We start from the raw sequence: 19,942 nt of genomic DNA, 5'->3' as shown, positions 1-19,942 counted from the left end.
ACTATCAGCAGTGGAGCAAGCTTCTGTACATATCTCTCTCTGATATTTGCCTCAACTCTGATGAGGAAGAACCACTTCCACTATGAAACGGTGAACATGGAGATCTATTTCTTGAAACATGTTAAACAAGAACCTACAAGTGGGTGATGGGAAGCTGCATAGGTTTTGTAGGGTCCAGTGGTGGAAGAATCAGATTCAGTGTTTCTAAGCAGAGCCCACACTGGTACAGTACATAATATATTCTAAATGTTAGTTTTAAGATTCCAACCATAACTTCTAATCAAGTTCATGAAACAAAGAGCTTTCTTCATCACTAGGCAGTTTTCTAGGCCAGCACTACATTTGGCTACTCCACCACTAGTCTGTTGTAATCACTAGTTGAATCATAGAAACTACTGTAAAAGCTGGCACTCTTGATGTCTGTTTAAATAACAGCAGGCTAAAAATCAAGAGAAATTACATGGTGAAAAAACTTGCTGAATGGAATTTGAGGTGTCACTCATTTTTGTATAAAGACAAATCTTCCATGCTAATTTGCATAATACACTCTATGGACGTCATTTTTTTTTTGTTCTGCTGGTGCCCTTTTGAATTATAGTCTTTAATTTTGCTTGTGAATTTCTTCAAAACTTCCTGAGAATTATGTAAATGAGTTAGTAAATATGACAAGTGATTTCCAAAAAAAGGACCCCACAACAAGAGCCTTTTGTAATCACAGTAGTTCAACACCTATCTCAATGTAATGCCTTGGCAGCAAAATAAAAAGGAGGCTTGTAAATTCTAGTTTACTGAATAAAGCAGAAGTCAGATTACATGACATGAAAACAAGGATGCATTCCACTTCAGTGCTCAGACCATGGGGTTTAAATGTTATAACAATATAAGTTCCCATTGATCATGAGAGGAATAATCAAAGGGCCCATCTTAGGGCGTGCACCCAACACAAGTGTCAAGGACAAAATATGACAGAATTACTGAAAGTCAAGAGCAATGTTATTTACGTAACCAGAAGCTTGAACTGCAGCCAATCTAAAATACAAATGAGAATTAAATCTCCAAGAGGAGCCTGGGTGTCATCATAGAGGAATTAACTAATTATAATCTTATAATTTTAGAGACAGTTAAGAGGTACCTTGACCACTGCCTTTCTACAAACATGTCCATGGGAAACTGAAATTAATAATAGAAGTCCCTTCAGTCCAGCAGTTCACCCCAATCACATTACAGACCCATGCATTCTCTTTGCCTTGGGGGGGATCTCATGGTCCAAACATCTCTAAAGGGGTCTCCAACCATCTCCAAATGGGTCTTCTTTGGCTGTGAGCTGTGTTATTTAGCTAGCACAGCCTGAGACCTCATGAGTTTGTATGAGACATTTTGTTTTAGCTACCGTTGCCTACGCAAAGATTTTCAGATGCTGCTGGTTTTCGTCCACATACAGGTTTTTTTCCCTATTGCTATTACAAAAGTGACATGCATTTAAAACAAGGACACGTGAAGTGCAAACTAATTGCACACGATATTGACTGTGAGAGCTGTGCACTCCCTCTGCAGCCAATGCGCTGCTATGGTTCAACTGGCACACCACACAAATTCTTGGTACTCAAGGGCAGTTCACAAAACTACCCTATCCTGGGAGACAGTCTTGGTTTTGACAATTTTGCGGCCCACTGAGATGGAGGAGGGCCACTCGTGCAGCCTACTCACTAGCCTTCTTTGTCCCTCACTGGTGTAAATAGTAGCATAGGAATGGGAGCTGAACTGTGTAGAGTACAAACATACCTGGAAATAGTAGGTACTCAGCACAGCTCAGCCATGACTCTACTGCCACTCTCTCTGCTAGCTCAATGAGAGTTAGAGCATGTAGGTCCAAGTGTTTCTACCTCGCAGTCTAGACACAGCCTCAGATGCAGGCAAACTTATACATAGGAGTGATCACACGTATCAAGTCAATCATTTGAATAAGTGTTGACAGGTTTGGGGCCTTAGATTATAAGGTCTTGCAGGGAGGGACTCTGTCTCTCCTTAGATTTAGACAGCACTTAGTATGCTGTGGATGCTACTATAGGACAAATAATACATAACAACAATAATGGGTCCAATTAATATTTTACAATTTTATAGACACATACCAAAAGGAAATTTACAAACAATTATATTTCATTAAGGGAAGCTCCCCGGTCCAATTATGTATTTTTGTATGACAGATGACAAGTAATTAAGTGTCTAAAAACTCATCTCAGCTATCATTTTTCAATCTATTCATTCTTCTCAGAGCTAAAATTACCAAGTTTTGGTAAAGTTCTGTCCACTGTGTGAGTACTAGGTTTTTCAGAAGAATTATCACCAGCTCTTCACAATGCTAAAGTAGAAGACAGACAATACAATCTACAGGGCTTTCTACAAGAAATTAAACCAATTTAATTTGGAGCATCATCACAAAATGCATGTCATAGTCCTCCAATCAAGTTCACTTTCTTAAAAAGCTCAGTTTTAATACAGACATGGTGAAAATATAGGGTTAATGTAATATTAGTTCTATCTAACTGGTTAACCCAAGACAAAAAACTGTCAGACTAATCTGTATTTGCATGTAGGATTATGGGTTCAGCTGACTATGGATTAATGTATTTCATGTTTAGATTGTTCAAATTTCAGTTATTTCTTCGATTTTAATCAGAGGCTGTGAAAGGTGATGTGGCACAGGGCCTGAGTTGGAAAGAGACCCCACAGCTCGCTACTCATGCACCACACATAGAACCATACGTGAACAATGACACACAATGTCACGTGACTGTAAAGAAGCCTGTGATATCTAACAGCTTCTTTGTTCCTCCAGAAAAGATTTTCCCATCACTTTCATGGCCCACATTTAGACCCACTTCCTGCTGGTGCTCGGTCCTCTCTCACCCTGCCCCCAAATATTTGAGCAGGAAATAGCTTCTCTGCCATTGCATTATTTGCTGCTTCCATCATTGGGGGCTGCTTCTGAATACAGCTACTGCAGCCTGGATCATGTTGTTGCCTCCCTGGATCTGCTCCAGGGATTTCTGGCTGCTGCCCCTTGACATTCCAAGACTGCCCACTGTCTCCCACTGAAGGCTGCTCCAGCACCTTTTCCCAGGATGTCATGTGACTGGATACTGCACCTGCCTTTTCCCAAACCTAGTTCCACATTCCTGTTCTCTTCATTGGGAGTGAGAACTGAATAATTACAGGCTGGTTCTACCAGTTAAATGGTCTACCGGGCTCTCCTGTAGTATGCTTAAACTGTCCTTATTTAATGTTATAGTAGATGATAACTAATTTAAACTGTAGCCTCTGAACAAAGCCTTGCTGGAACAGAAAGATTCAGAGGGCTTGCACACCCTAAAAGGATGAAATAATTCTAGTCCCCTATGGGACCTGATTATGCAGAGCATATAAGCACATGAATAATTCTAAATAAAGATGCCTGGAAGATGACACTTCTGCTTTACAACAATTTTTAAGGTTTCAAGCTTTTAACATACTGCATTGTATCAGTTTTAACATACAGTAATTCTTCATTTAACACTATAGATCTGTTTCAGAAAATGGTCATGTTAAGTGAAAACGTGTTATATGGGGTCAATTTTCCCATTGAAAATAATGGAAAAGGTGGGGGTTGCGTTTCAAACAGTGGTGTCTGTTGGGACCGGGACATAAGGTTGGGGGAGAAAGGGGACTGGGCAGTAGCAGGGAAGGGAGGTGTTTGGCTCTGGGGAAGGGAAGAGGAGGAGAATGGAGGGGGATTGGGTTGGGAGTATGCCCCTGTGGCACACTGCATCCGGCGAGGGGGAAACCCAGCTGCTGGCCTGCAAGCGGGGGCAGAAGAGAGGGGCCACGGCGTCTGGCGAGGGGGAGTCAACGGGAAATGGTGCAGCGAGCGGCGAACCCTCCGCCGCTTTGCAGAGAGCCGGGGGAAGCCCCATACAGCTACTGGCAACTGGCCGGCTGGGGAAATCGTGTTATTCCGGGGACGGTCGTGTAATTCAAAAAACATTCCCTAAAAAAAAATCATACTATCGCGAAAAACGTGTGAAGTGGGCACGTATTAAATGAGGAATTACTGTACTTCACGCCCATTGCAGGCACAAAATACCCCAAACACAATGAAACACATTCTCCTGGAGGGAAAAGTTGGGAAGCAAGTCCAGCAGAGAAACTGTGGGGCCCCATGGAAATAATATAGAGGAGAAAATTGTGTACAGGCATAAAAAGAAAATTGTGTGTGAAAATCTGTTAATGCTACATGTAAGTTGGGATTTTTACCATGCAAGAGTCAGAAAAAAAATACACTTTTCAATAATGTCTTATTACCAGATCATACATCAAGTAGCACAAAATGCTTCATATGTGCAACTAGTATATGTGCAACTAATGTTACATATAAAGGAGAAGTTCAAACATACATTACATATTTATTTACATGATACTAACACATATGAGCCACAGTAAAAAATGTTTGTGCTAGGCACTGTACACTCATTTAGGGAAATGAATATCTTCCCTGGAATGCTTAATCAGTAGAATGTAACAGAAGTTACATTATAAATCAAATATAGAAGAAGCAGAGTGAAGACTGTTGTGAGAATCTTCACTCTCAATTTTCTATTTGTTTAAAGTCCCAGCTTTAACACTACATTAACATATGTATTTGCATATAAATAGAACTAGGTAAATTAATGAAGGGATATAAGAAAATTGAACAGGAAGGCAGCCGGAATTTAAGAAGGCTGTTAAATATGCTGATTTTATTGTTTAAATTAAAACATTAGCCCTTGCAAATTATCTTAGTGAATCCAAATTCATAATGGAAAAATTATATCAAGGCTAAGGTTTGATAAAGAATTCTATAATCTTTCTGATTCACGCAATCAAATATAATTAAAAGTTATCAGATTGCGAACACTCCAATCTTTACATAACACATTTTTCTGCAGGAAATTTACACACTGATCTATGATCCATTTTCCATTTTATGAAGAAAAACATTGCACAACTTTAACAAAAACATTAGAGTATAAGATATGCTGTATTTTGTGAAAATTATTTCCAAACACTGGAGAACTGAAAATCCATGGAGAATCACAGTAGCAAATGTTCTGTAACAATAATATGTAACTGATAGCGCAGTTCAGGAGTATTCAACAAGTCCTAGGAGTGTGAGCTTGTGGTTTCCATTAACACTAACTATAGTGGTATAGGAGCACAATAAGAGTTAAGGTTGTGTCATGACTTCTGTATCCAGGTCGACATTTCTAAGTTCTCTAAAATAAATAAGGTCACTCAGATTCCTTAGCAATTTGGTGTGCCTCGGAAGGGTCAGATAGGGGTTGGAGAGATGTAAACCCATAAAATAGTCTGTCTTAGCTTTAACGGAGGGAGTGCAAGGTACCACTAAATCTTCAGAGGACTCAAACTGAGATGAGTAATTACATAAATGTACATTTTACTGTGCCAATAAAAGAAAACAGGTAGATGGTCTCCATTTCTGGCATCTTACATGCTTTAAAGCTTGACGCATGTAAGTGGTCCAAAATCCAGCTTACTTTGAAATGTGGTGTGCCAAATGGGAAGATGGTTAGTGTTAGTGAACCAAATCTGGGATCATTTGGTATCCAAATTACGTGTCCCCTCCACAAAAGGGTTTTTTCTTTCCCCCTTGTGCTGCCTCACTCTGTTAAACAGAGAGGTACGAATGAGTGAATGAATCACAGACCTCATTAAGGTTGTTGGCTGTGAATTCATCCTTCAATTAACATAACTAAACTATAGTGTACGCTATACAGTTATACTGATGTAACCTGCTTTCTGTTGACCCACCTGTAGAAGACTCTTCACTTAAATTTGGCTCCTGTCGATATAAGAGACTCTCCACACCAATTTAGTAACATCACCTCCTCGAGTGGCAGGTCAATACAGGGCAGGTCGACACTGCATTGCTTTAGTCAACTGCTAGTAGCTTCCAGGAGCTCTCGCAATGCCCCACACCAAGATTCCCCCTAAGCTATGTGGTAGCACAGCCCCGCAGCTACTTAATGAGCCCTGCCCAGCCAGGGGCTCAGGACTCCCTGCACAGAGCTATTTGTCTGAGGGAGGGGCACCTCTCCCTCAGTGGCAGCAGCAGCTTCCTGCTGAGGACAGAGCAGTGGGTCTCTCCCAGAAGGTTGGGAAGGGACATGTCCCTACGGGCTGGGAGAGACTCACTGCTCTGTCCTCAGCAGGGAGCTGCTGATAGAGCTGAGAGAGAAGTGCTCTTCCCGCAGCCAGGCAGTTCTGGGTGTGAGTCCTGGGTCCCTGGCTGGGCAGAGCTCATTAAGCAGCTGCAGAGCCGTGCTGCTGTGCAGCTTAGAGGGAACCTTACCCCACACTGACAATTCAGTCAATACAAATTCTCCTGTTGAGGACACACACCAGTGACACAAGGACCCAAGCATGCACACGCACAATGATTTAATAACTGTGATGACAGTATGCTGACATAAGTTTACACAACATAATTCTGTAGTCTAGACATGGCCTAAGGGCAAACTAATTACAAGCCCTTAAGATAAAAACTTTTGGCCTAAGGATAGGTCTGCACTAAAACTGCTACCGAGGCACTTCTGCATCACTGTAGCAGTACTGCAGGGAAGACTTTAACAATGAGAGGGGTTCCCCCATCACTGTACATAATATACCTCCTCAAGAGGCAGTAGCCAGGTCTGTGGAAGAATTCTATTTGGCAGAGAATGCAATCAAAATATTTTGCAGACAAAAATATTAGACAAGCTTCCCGCAAGGGCCAGTAAGGGGCAGCAGAGTAGGGGAAGAGAAGGGTTGGGGGCTGTAGCAAAGAGAGCAAATCATGAGACGAGATAAATAGGGGTGGAGAATACAGAAATGAAAAGATATTTGGAGCTAAGTTATGAAAACTAGTGGGGCTGGTGAGGTGGGACATTAGGAAGATGAATGTGGGAGTGAATATAGACTGACATCGAGTCCCCTCTAATGTGCTTATATCTGGGGTGAGAGGCTTAAGGGAGGGAAGGTGAGAGGGTCTAGGGGGATCTGAGCAGGCCATCCTCCTACTCATGTGATCTAAGGTATAAAAAGGGGGGTTCCCCCTTCCTGATTTGAGCCTCTCTCACTGCCTTCTCTCTGTGTGTGCCCCAGGGTCAAGTGGGTCCCATTTCCACTTTCAGAGGTTGGACACCCCATCTTTACTTCTTGTGATAGCCAATTTGAGGAGCCTATTGGGATGGTTTGGGGCTCCCTCCCTGCTACAAGATCTGGGGAAGTCTTGCTCCTTTGGGTGGGGATCTTTATGTCTATCCCAGGCCCTAAACACTCGTGGGGGGCGTGGGGACACACACTGAGATGAATGGAGCAGTTCACTCATCTCAGAGCTATTGTTTCAGGTTATACTCATCACCAAGCGGTGATGTCATTCATCTGACACCATCACACGAAGATGAATGAATTCACTACTTTCAGTACCTCCTATGCCACAGGACACCTTTCCCTCCATCATCCCTCTATCCTGCTTAACTGAAGAGTCATGTTTCTAACTGCTCTAAAATCCACATTCTTTCAGATTTTCTTAAAATTTGATTTGCCTCCTGGAAAAACAGAGTAGGATTAGTGACCCAAATTTAGGGTCATCTGAGGCAGGAGTTCTGGAGAAGTCAGCCCCCTAAAAAGCCATTTTCAGAAAGTTTCTAGAAATGTGGAGTTGACTAGTTGGTTTGTGTGCAAAACTAGGGAGAAAACAATTGCTGTGATGCAGCTCAAGGTAGTCTAAAGCACTCCATTTTTACACAAGGTTGTACATTTGAGCCACCCAAATTGCGTTTAAGAAAATGTTCACTTCTTTGTTTGCATAGCTGTGCAGTCTGGGAGGATTACAGTGTGCATAAGCCACTAAAAGAAATATTGAGATTTCTATGCAGCCACTTCATGCTCCCCTGGTTAGTTCAGCACCCTTGCTCCAGTGAACAATTTGCCGTTGATCTTTCTAGTCTGAACTGTTGTACAGCTGTGCAGTAAACAATTCAGAGTTCACATTAATACAAGTTTTCTCCTTTATAGTGTGTTCTTATTTTTATGGGGAGTTTACTGTGAATGCAGCAGAACAGCAAGCAGATGACCTAACATTTATATGGAGTGGGAAGGAGGCAGAGGCAGAGGGCCTAGTGGGAGGTTGTGGCATGGGAGAGAGAGTGGGGCTGTGACTGAGGATGGGTGATAAGCAGTGTTTCCTGTAAGCTGAGTAGCTTCTCAGAAGAGATTCAAATGCTATCCAGCTGATTAGCAGAGCATTCTCAGCTCTGAGGTTTTTTCTACTGGTGGTACACATTCGCACATGCCTCAGTGTACATACAAATTTATTCTGCATGCAAATGGAAAAACTTTGAGGGAACATTGGTTATAAGCTAGCCTTAGATTGGTTATTTCAGAATATGTGTATTTTACTAGTCCCAAGATGGGGGGAAAAGGGCTACTTCCTGATTTGGAGGTAGATTGATCTAGCACTTTCATAGGTATGTAGCATGAAGATTTGGACACAGCTATCTTGACCACAGATTGAAAAGATATACGTGCATTGCAGGGCTGGCAACGTGCAAATTCTGGGTGATTCCTGAATAACAAGGTTGAAGAAGTTTGAAGAACAGCAAGGAACACACCATGATATGGCAATTGTCGATTACCAGCTGACTTTAATTGGCATCATGTTTTGACAATGCCACAGCATCTAACCATTAACTTAAGAAGTCATAATCTACCAGATATTGTGGCAATTCACTGAAGTGGAAATAACCTGGGTCTTACTCTTGGTGTACATGTCTTTAGGGGCAATTATGCACACGCTCAGCCAAATCCGCGTGAACTATTCCTTCCCCTGAACACAAATCTGTGATTTGGTCCAAATTTGCTCAACGGCAAAATTAAAGCTATTAATAAGTGCTGCAAGAACATTAATTGGAAAATTGGAGAATTCATAGCTGATCAGAAAACATGTACTGACTGGCATAGAAACATTATAAGCTCTGATATCTTTCTGTTTCTCAGAGCTAGGGTACACTTTACTATCAGGGGTCAGTGAATCTTTCCTTCAGACATAAAACTGCCAGAATGCTGAAACAGAAATCCTGCCTGTCAGGCCCTGCCATAAGCTGCACCCTCCAACCATTCTGAAACACGACCAGGAACACTGTTCCACTGTGACATAGTTGTCTCATGGAGGTGAAAGCCCTACTCACCTTTGACCCCTCTGATATAGTACTCCTTTTTCACCAAGAGAAGGAGGATCAGAGAATGGGAGTCACCAGTACTGTATACCCATAACTACTGATTTGATCAGGACATGCATGGATTTTGAGAACTTAATCGGGGGAATTGCTGGTTTGATCAGTGTATAGGACTATGTGGAAATATACAGTACAGAAAAAAAAAGGACCTTGTGAACAGATCCAAACTCAACTGTAACATTTTTGCTCTAAGTCTATCAGTGTGATAAAGCAGAGAAATCAGACTCACCAAGATCGAGGTGAATGCCTGGAACAAATGAATTGAGAAAGAACATCAGGATAACAAATCCCAGCACAGTCAGGCATTTGATGAGAAGTATTTTGTCTGTTATTCTGTGCTGTGGGTAGGAAAACATTCAGCAACCATGTTACAGAAGAAACTATTTTTGTACATACTTTCAATCCTGCATGTATTTCTAAAGCCTAAATCTCTTGCTGTAAAGAAAAGCTGATACAGGAAGGAACAATTAAAAATCTTAAATTGAGGTAAAGTTTCTCCTTGGGAAAAAGAAGAAAATAATGTAAAACCAATGCTATTTTAAAAAACAAACACATTTTGAAATTAGCTACAATTTTCCTATTTCTTTTGTATGTAATTGATAATAAAGGAAAGCAATTTTAAAATAGTTTCATCATCTTACTATATATTTTAGAAATGTGTGTGTCTGTCTATGAGTCTGCTTGTTCAAGAATTCCTCCTAAACAGTAAAGGATCACCAGTATCCTCTCATCACAAAGCAAGGTAAAGGTTTGGTTGTGCCAGGACAGTGGAATATGCCTGGAATTAAATTGTTTCTCATAAAATACAAAGGGAGGAGATCTGGCAGGAGGAGTTATACTGCAGACTGAACACAGAAGGGCCAGAGATGGGGACCTGGGCAGCTATAACCCCACTGGGCCAGCAGGGTGGAGAAAGGGATAGCTATCTACTATATATTTCAGAGAGTTTGTCTGTGTGTTTGTCCATCCCCCAACCGGAAGACATGTACTCCTCTCTGGGCTGTGCCTGCTGCAGCCTCAGCAGCCATGGACAGCCATGGACCCAAGCTGCTGCGGTAAGAGAAGGCTGGAGTTGTCCTCTCTCCCCGGGGTAGCCTGCATACTGAACGCATCATCCCAGCCTCACCTCAGAACAATCATTTAAATGAAGAAAAACAAAACTTATTTGAGGCAAGGATCCAAGCAATGCCAAGTTTAGCATAGGCAACTATAGATTTAAGTCTCTTGACACAAATGTGAAGAGCAGGAATCTGCAGTCATGACTGCTCCAAGTGTTCACATTTCTTCTTAACCTTCTTTCAATGGGAACACTAGCAGAGACTCAATGCAATAGTGATTCCATGGAACAGAAAGAAATTAAGGCTTTCTGTTGAATTCTGCTAAAAAATCTTAGACCCTAATCTGCAGATTTGATTCTTTCCCTTTATTTAACATTCTAGTCTCCATTTTCTGCCTAATTCCTGTCTCCTTTCCTGACCCCTCTTTTTCTCCAAAATCCATATTCTCATCTCCAGTCCCAATCCTCTTTCCCACCCTCTCTAGTTTCCGCTGTATGGTCCTATGTTCTATCCTGGTTTAAAAATCTAAAAACTATTCAACTGTTAGAATCTATAACAATGGATAAGCAATTTATTAAAACACTAATTAATCATGTATTGATACTTTCATTAAAAATATTTATAAATGAAAACGCAGTATAAAGTGTGACCAAAACCCATCATTAAACAAATGTAAGGTTGCAGGTACATATCTGGCAGTTCAAGAGGAATAGAGTGTATATATATATATATATCAAGTATATTGTAGGTAAAAATAAACACAGGAAATGTTAAAATAATCCTTAACATTAGAATGTACTACCTTATTTCTATCCCATTCAGAATCCAGCTTTTTTTCCCCTGCATGTAGAATATTTGATAAGTGCATAGAATTGGTTCCTGCTTTTTCTGCTTGGATTTACTTCAAAATATTATTTATGTACCAAATCAGAGAGCAAGTTCTTCTGAAATTTAGTATATCTGCCATTTATTTACCTTTTTTTGGAGTTCCTGAATATTTGTTTCCCAATTTTTATCTTCTTGTGAAATTTGCCTGAAAGAAAAGCACACATTTGCTGTAGATATGAAATTAGAGTTCTGCCACAATCATCTTAATATAGTATTGGAATAGGTCCTGTAGTTCTTCTAACATTCAGAGCATTCTCTTATTTGTAATAATGCATACTAATGGTGTGTCTAGACTACAGGGTATTTTCGAAAAAAAGTAGCCTTTTTTCAAAAATCCCCGCTTCATTTGCAAGAACGATGTGCCTAATCTGCATCCCTTTTCCAGAAAAGGGGTGCAGTGTAGACACAGCCTACCAGTGTAAACTTCATATGATATAAAGAAAAACCCTTTAGGTTACTGAAATAATTTTTAAAATCCAATTTACGTGTCCCTTTTCATGCCCTTTATTTAATTATCTACATTTCATTCAGCTTGGACAATTAAAATTAATCAAGTCAGTTTCACGTTCGTTTAGCATCAATTTATCTATCAGGTTCTCTCTCCTATAATACTTAGGTTTCAAATTCTACAGGGCAACTTTTAAAATGACTAGCAATGGTTCTCACTGGAATATTTCAAAAATTCGGGTTAGCATTTTTGCTGGATTCAGGTTTTAAAAAAGCTTTTCCCACCATAAGCACAACATTGAATTTGTGGGTCATATTTTGGCTGATAGTATTTTTTAATATTACTATTCAATAATTTTATACATTAGTAGGATGCCTTCCAAAGTCTCATACTCACTGAAGAACACATTAGTATTTTATTTTAAAATATTATTTAGCAGCATGTCACACTATATGTTCAGAAGGACACTACTGCAAGGGAAAAGGTCACAGACTTACTTTTTAAGCCTTCAGGTGAAAACTACCTGATAGTAGATGTTCTGATGTTCAGGAGCCCATTACCATATATTTGCAGCCCTGAAAAGCCAATTTGGCCTCCTTACATTGATCAAACACCTTTTGGCTATTTATGTAGTCTTTAGTCATCATTGGGAAGGGTTCTGTGTAGGAAGGGATCTTCCTCTTCTCCAATTCCCACATGATGTTCAGAAGAAGGCAAGGAATCCAGCACTGGTCCCAGGGTAGAGAACACACTGATCTTCACTCTCTTATCTGTATGTAAAATCCTGGCCTCAGTTAAGTCACTGACTTCAGTGAGGCCTGGTTTCACTCCTAAACTTATGCACAGCTAGCACTAATGCTGCAAGCCCTTCGGCCCAGGCTAATAGCAAAGTTCCATAAATTGCCCCACATATACACCCCAATAAATTGTCCTTCATTCCATTGGACTATGGATTTCACAAACCCTACAAAATTAAAGTGATGTGCATTTGTGCATGCCATACTTATGGAATGTTTTGAGTTTGTTCTTCAGCAAGATCTCCAGAGCCAAAACTTTCTGCATTAAGAGGCATTTCACGGCAGTTTCTTCTCTACTGGCGGGGTTGATTCGTTGTGCTGTTAGTCTCCAAACATGGATCTCGTGTTTCAGCTCTAAGAAGAAATAGGATTGCTTAGCTTAAAGTGATACAGAATGCATCTTAGATCAGCCCCCCAAATAAAACAAAAAATGCAAATATACATTGCACTTAAAAGTTAATAACCACTAAAATGGAAGAAGAGTAGAGCTAAATGATCTTTTTAAAAACTTTCAGAGGGGTAGCATGTTAGTCTACAACTGAAAAAACTTAAATAACAAATAGTCTTGTAGCACCTTAGAGGCTCAAAAATGTAGATGATATAATAAGCTTTCCACTATAAAAATGTTACTGAAAGTTTGCTTTGGTGGTGACAAAAAAAAAAAGGTAAAGAAAAAAGAAAAAAAATTAAAATGTAAATTAAACAAACCCAAGATTCAGGTCAACAAATTGTTCCCTCCAATCAAAGTGAGTTATTCCCGTTGACTGACAAAAGAACAGGGCACACATACCAAAGTACAACTCTGGGTCTAAAATAATAAATAATTCATCCATCTGTTTTAACCTATGCAAAATAAACTGTATCCCATGGTACTGCTAATCAGAGTGGGTGTCACTTCATAGAAAAAATATGAAGTTAAACACCCCTGTACAAGGAGAATGGGCCAATATAAATCAAAGAAGGTGGAGTATAATGAAAAGCATGAAAGTGTAGAAGAATTAGCATAAACAAAGCAAGCTCCAGGATTTGTTGGGATTTTTTCCACTTATTTTATTTTCACATTAAAACATTGTTAGTGATATAATTTTTTTGTAATTATCCAGCGTGGTGGAATTTTAGTATTGCACTTCAGAACATGGTGAAATCACATTAAATCATTTCTGAGGGATGCAAGGGATTTCTGGAGACATCTGAGATGCTTGTTCCATAGGAATTGAGACTACTGGGAATCCTAGGATTAACCCTAAACCACCTAACACATGTCCTTCTCCATAATCAAGAAAAAATAATATAATCTGATGTTAGAAAAAATGAGAAGGCCAAATTTTGGCTAACATAGCGTGGTTTTTTTTCCAGTGCAAACAAGACCAGGGAACCTGACACCAAGATGGAAAACTGTATACTCCTACTCAGTTAGACTTGTTTTATACTAGACCAGGCAGATCAGCTTAAGGTTTGCAACTCCAGCTATGCAAAATGTGTAGCTGGAGTCCACTTATCTTAAGCCGAGCCATGGTGGCGTCCACACAGCAGGAGTCCGACAGGAGCATACACTCCCATCAGCTTTCCTTACTCCTCACACATTAGACTTGCTAAATCGAACACTAGAAGATCAACCTCCAGCACATCAATTTTCTCCTAATTATAGACGTGCCCTCTGAGCAGCGAATGTGGGCATTAGGTAAGAGCCTTGGATTTTTAAGATGAATCATAAGAAAGCACAAGAAAAGGCCTTAGTTACACAGATAGTATCTAATACAAGCTAAACAGAACTTTTCCCAAATTGCAAACTAATTAAGCAAATTGTCAAGAACTAATTGCCACCCAATTCCAGATCACTCATATATCCAGAGAAATTTAGTGGGAGAAGAGAGTCATATGAATTTTTTTGATCTGCATGTCCGTAATTTAGCAAGAAACCATTACATAAAAGCATTAATTTAATTTACTAAGATTTATCCATCAGAATTTCCTACAAATAAATATTTTCTTATATACTGAAGGAAACAACATTAGTTCTAGTTATTTTGCTGTAATTACTTACCACCTATTATTTATTAACAGAAACAGAACTAAACATATCTGTTTAAGCTCTCGACCTTTTGGGCCAATTATGTGCAGTTATGAGATTAGAACTCATACAGAGATAGGCTTAACAAGGATTCACCCATGAAACATTTTAATTTTAAATAGCCGAGGCAACAAAGGGCCACATACAGCAATTGGCTTACATTTTGTTTGGCTCCATAAATCTGTTTTGCAGATGAATAAAATGTGGTCATTGCCAAGAGTTTATAATCTAAGATCTTGTATGTATGACATAAATGACAACTTCGGGTGCAAATCTATCCCCACACTAGGCTGCTGTGCACCAGTTACATGGATCCTGCTACCATGTACTAAAACCTCCCTGTTGTACTTTGACATTAAGGTACATGATGTGGGAGAGATGCCAGGAAGGTTCTGTTTACATTGGGATTTCTCTTGAGACCTCAACCTCTTGGTCCTGGAAAGGTTCAGCTCAACTCTAGACTCATCACTCAGGTTTCTTGATTAGCATAGGCTAAGACTAGACAACACTGGTCAGGCTCACATGTAGGGGCAAGGTAGAAGGTATACTATAAATCCCACGACTCCAAGTGATAACCACTTTATATGCAAGTTTGACCCTACACTGATACATGCATCTTCCATTCTACTTTATATCATGCACTTTGTCAGTGGCCAGGTTATTTTAAGCCCTATACCTATCTTGTTTTGTTCTCGTGCCATGTGTACATGGCATATTTTGTTAATTTCCTCCCCAATAGTCTTATCCTCTTTCCTCATACTCTTAGCCATTATTGCCAACATCAGTATTTCTTGCACCTGTTTTTACATAACTGTTTGTGGGCTCTATTAGTGAAGGAAAAGGAAAGAGAAAAGCTATTTCTATAACTTATCTTTTCCCTTTTCCTTGTTTACTGAATCCCATTCACACCAAGATAGACCTATGTCTCACTCTTCTTATTCACATATCCTCAAACTCTATTACCATGGCTTTGTATCTTGTCTTCCAGCACCTCTGTTCAGTGATAAAGTATTTTATTGTCTTATGCAAGGGCAGACACTTATGGAGCATGATAATGCAGTTTAGCATTTTGCCTTTTAAAAGTCTCAGTTGCAACAGCCATTTCAATCCCATCCACTCAGCCTCGCCTGATGTTTACCTTGGGGGGCCAGTCCTCTTATTAGGGTTAACCACTGGAAGATGGTTAAATCTTTTATCAAATTTCCGTCAGCCGAAGTAAAAAGTTGTTCCCTAATAGCTTTTTCATTGAGGGAAATTCTATCTTTGCTTTTTATAGGATGTCTATCACCATCATATTGATGTACAAAACAAAATTGAAGAGCAGAAAGCTTAAGACAAAAATATGTTTTCCTTTCTCGTGTTTCCTCAGGAAGATGATGTGACTTGTACTATATGGTACTATTCTGTGTGAAACATGCTGTGTGCAAAATGCCAATTGTAATGTGCAATAAAATTTCAAAATAAGAGACATAAAAATCATTTGTGCAGGAAAATTAAAATGTTATAAAATTTATTCCTTTAGCATAATTAACTCTCTAGATAACCTCAGTCCCATAAGTCTTTATTTTCAGCAATCAACATATGTGTGGAATTTAGTTAATTGTTGGACAGTTGAACAGTATGGTTTTATCTTCCTTTTTGTTTTCCACCATTTACAGAATTCACCAGCTTTCTATTACTGGCCTCGATTTGGAAAGGTTGAATATTTTCCATCAAATGTGGTTTTTGACAGAAAATAGGAGGTTCATTTAAACTATTTTCTCCAAAACTGCTTTTGCATAGAAAAAACCAAACATCCCCAAATTTAAAAAAAAAAATCCATTGAGAAATTCCAATGAAGTGCATTGTGGGTAGGGACTCTAATGATTCATTGCAGTGGTTCAGCATGAGGGAAAACTGTGGTGCATCAGATGAGATGTAGCACAGTCAGAGAGCCCAGTCCAGAGAAGAGAATGAGGAGCGTGCAACTTCCACAAGACATGGCAGTAGCATTTCTAAATCTTTTTTGAGAGGAGGAGGGAGATTGGCCAAACATTTTTAATTTTTGGAAATTTTCAACTTTTCCATCCCATTTTAGTCTCAAAAAGATATTTCATCAAACATATGGAGTCCTTAGGACCAATTTTTGCTACCCTCTTCCTTTACTTTAATCCTCCCCTCATTCAACACACTGAATACTGAAAAGCAAGAAAATTTTACAAGTGAAATTGTGGTCCCAGCGAGGTTTGTCATTGACTTCAGTGGGACATGGATTTCAAGCCACATTTTTAAAGTTGTATTTCATTTTTAAAAAAGCAAATGTGAGTTTTGTTCCTGTTATCCTGCCAGTCACATGCAGTACAATTCCCTCTTTCAGAATATCATTCACTCCTCCACCAACATTAGCAATATCATAGAAGACAGCCTTGCAAACTGAATATAATTAATTCTCAAAATCCTAAGAGGCCAGCTGTGTTAATTGAGTATACTCAGGAAAGCATGACCATACTTGATGAGATGATAAAATTATCATTAAAATGACAATTTTTAACCCACAAGTGCACTTCACAGTTTGCAGTCTAGATGGGTGAGGTAATATATTTCACTGGGCCAATTTCTGTTGGTGAAAGTCAGTCAAGATGGTTAGCAGTGATGGACTGTCTCTAATAAAGTGTAAATTATATTCCTAGGAGTAGAATTATCTCCCTATATTATTGCAGTTTAACTTTTTTTACTCAAATATTTTTCTTAGCTAAGTTTATAGACAAAAGTAATTTTTATCAAAAATATTCATTGAAAAAGAAACATACACAGCAACATTTATTTCTTAGCTTCACATAATTCTGAACAACTTTTAGAGGGCTTAGAGTTTAGACATGCTTTACAAATATTAACTAATTTGTCATTGTGAACTAGGTAAATAAGTATTATCCCCATTTTACAGGTGAGTAAACGGAGGCAAAGAAGTGCAGCTCAAGTTCTCAGAGGGAATCAGTGTCAGTTGGAATTAAAACTCAGCAGTTCCTGGCTCTCACCAAGATATTCTAAGCACTAGACCAAGTCCCCCAACAATCTTGTATTTATCTGAGTTTGTCTGTCTCTGTATCTGTCTGTTCAACAGCTCCCCCTAAACAGTACGAGCTAGGACCACCAAAACTGATATATAGCTTTCTCTTTTCATAACTTAAGCCAAGATCAGGTGCCAGGAAAATGGAATGTGCCTAGAATGGGATTGCATCTCATAAAACCGTGCAGAAAAGAAACAGAATCACCAGGCAAGTGAAAGGGACTGGCTGGGGGCATGCCCACCTGATCTGGGACTATCCCACCCCCAAGCCTCACACACAAAAGAAGCCCTTTAGAGAGAGCAGGAGGGCTGAAGCTCCCCCACTCCAATTCATATGGGAACATTGCTGGCTGTTCCCCTTCATCAGGGAACGAGAGGAAATGTACACATGCAACCCCTCCCCGAGCTGTGCCCACTGAAGCTGCAGTGGCCAGGGACAAGCACTTCCTATCAGGCCCTAAACTGCTGCGATGAGAGAGGACTCCCTCCGGCTAACTGCATACTCAACCCCTCATCCAAGCCCCATCTCAGAGCAATGATATAAATGAAGCCTATATACTTTCATTTTATTTTCCAAAACACAGACATTGAGTTAAGGACCCAAGCAATGCTGGGTAAATCTTCTGGTACCAAATAAGTTAAAGATCCTGATCTTACATCCATTTCTGATTCTGCTTATCTTTATTCACAAGGCTATCCCCTATTAAACCCCTATAGTCCTAAGAACCCCTATATTCACATCCTACATATTATTCTAACAATCTTTGCACAAAATATACCTTGTGGGGTATCATTTGAAACTAATAATTTACTGACCATTAACACTCTTGAGTGATGTATGTGCATGATTGGTATTAATAATTATGATATATGCTAGACTTAAGACTAAAGTGTATTTAAACCAGACATGTCATGGGGGGAGTTGATAAACAGGTCTGCCTTAGGCAAAAGAATGCACATTGATTCTTTGACTAGCCCAGTCTTCAGGTCAATGAAGGTTGATGTAGTTAGATTAACAGCTTTGTTTACCAAGTGGGAGAAGAAAGAGCATGGAACTTTCTTCACCTACCAGACTGCATGTCACCTTCTCCACAGCTTGAATACCTTTACTTTGAGGGTCAGCAGAAGGTGGGGAGTGAAGAGTGGCTGCTATCTCCCTGTCATCCAATAAGAGGAGCAGAGTGTGTGGGACAGATTGGGTATGTTGCCAAAGGGACCCAGCTGAATGTGGGGAGTAGGCAAGGGCAGTTATCCTATCTAATAGGCACTAGGATCTGTAGACTTAGGGGAGTGATGAGGGGCAGCTATGTTACATTACTGCTAATAACTGCAGCACCCCACCACCACTCAACTTTCATACAGGAGGCACATACCCAGGCAGAGCTCCTAACTGCAGCATGGGGGTTAGCATGAAATACGAGCTCTGCAGAGGAAAGGTGTCACCGGGCAAGGAGTCAGTATTATGTTTAAAAACAGAGGCAGGGTGATTAACGTAAAAAGGGGCTGGTAGCTGCTGTAAAACAGGCATTCCACTCCTGGGGGTGGGAGATGTGGAAGAGAGAATGCAATGGACTAAGAAGAAATACAAGTTACATTCAGAAAAGAAGAAAATGTGTGTGGTATAGGTGAAAGGAAGGGACAAGTAGTAACACATATGCACAATTCACTTAACTAGTTACTTTTCAATTTTAATAACAAAATTAACAATCATAAGTAAAGAGGTAAATTATATATTTCCTTTATTATGCAATATTAGGAAACAATATTGTTATCAGAAAACTGGAAAATATAGGTCTTTATTTTTCTCTTCCAGAGGGATTCTATCAACTTTAAAATAGCAGTAAGAGTGCATTCCAGAATTTCAAATATTGAACAAACTATCTTGAGTCTATTTATTGTAAATTACTATATTTTTATTCATGATTATAATAAAATGAAACATTGAAGACTTAAAGAAAAACAAGGCTTTTCTGACATTTTTCACAACATGAAAATATATTCATGATGGAACTTGAAGCTTCACATAAAAACGGTATGTATAAAGGGACCAAAACATTATCTGTCACAAAAAAATAAAAATAAAAAGTTAACAGTTGGTTAGAAGACACATTGCAGTGTGTACCAGAAATATATGAACTTCTCATATCTGAAGAGATTCTCAACACTACTGCAAGTATTGACAATGGCCTTTAGTATAACTAACTAAATAATTCAGTTGGAAAATGTAAATGATTTAGCAATGCTAATACAAGTTTGAAGCAGAATGTTTTAATATGCCTAGTAATATTCCTTTCATTAAACATTATTCTTTGCATAATCT

At 39.3% G+C, this 19,942-nt stretch overlaps 1 protein-coding gene across 4 annotated transcripts in view; it reads right to left on the bottom strand.

Annotated features, from left to right (window-relative positions):
• The window catches only part of OCA2 (OCA2 melanosomal transmembrane protein), a 364,555-nt gene that overhangs the window by 140,924 nt on the left and 203,689 nt on the right, over positions 1 to 19,942 (bottom strand). For all 4 annotated transcript variants that reach the window (XM_006116097.4, XM_075916334.1, XM_075916327.1 and 1 more), the window contains exons 16-18: positions 12,712 to 12,859; positions 11,348 to 11,405; positions 9,544 to 9,652 (exon numbers count right to left, since the gene is read on the bottom strand). In XM_006116097.4, coding sequence (XP_006116159.1) covers positions 9,544 to 9,652; positions 11,348 to 11,405; positions 12,712 to 12,859 — 315 coding nt within the window. The remainder of the gene's footprint in view (positions 1 to 9,543; positions 9,653 to 11,347; positions 11,406 to 12,711; positions 12,860 to 19,942) is intronic.

Source organism: Pelodiscus sinensis, chromosome 1 (genome assembly GCF_049634645.1).
Source record: "Pelodiscus sinensis isolate JC-2024 chromosome 1, ASM4963464v1, whole genome shotgun sequence".
In the NCBI taxonomy this organism is placed as follows: Eukaryota; Metazoa; Chordata; order Testudines; family Trionychidae; genus Pelodiscus; species Pelodiscus sinensis.
The sequence above is the reverse complement of the archived record's forward strand: the minus strand, read 5'-3'. Positions and strand labels throughout refer to the sequence as shown.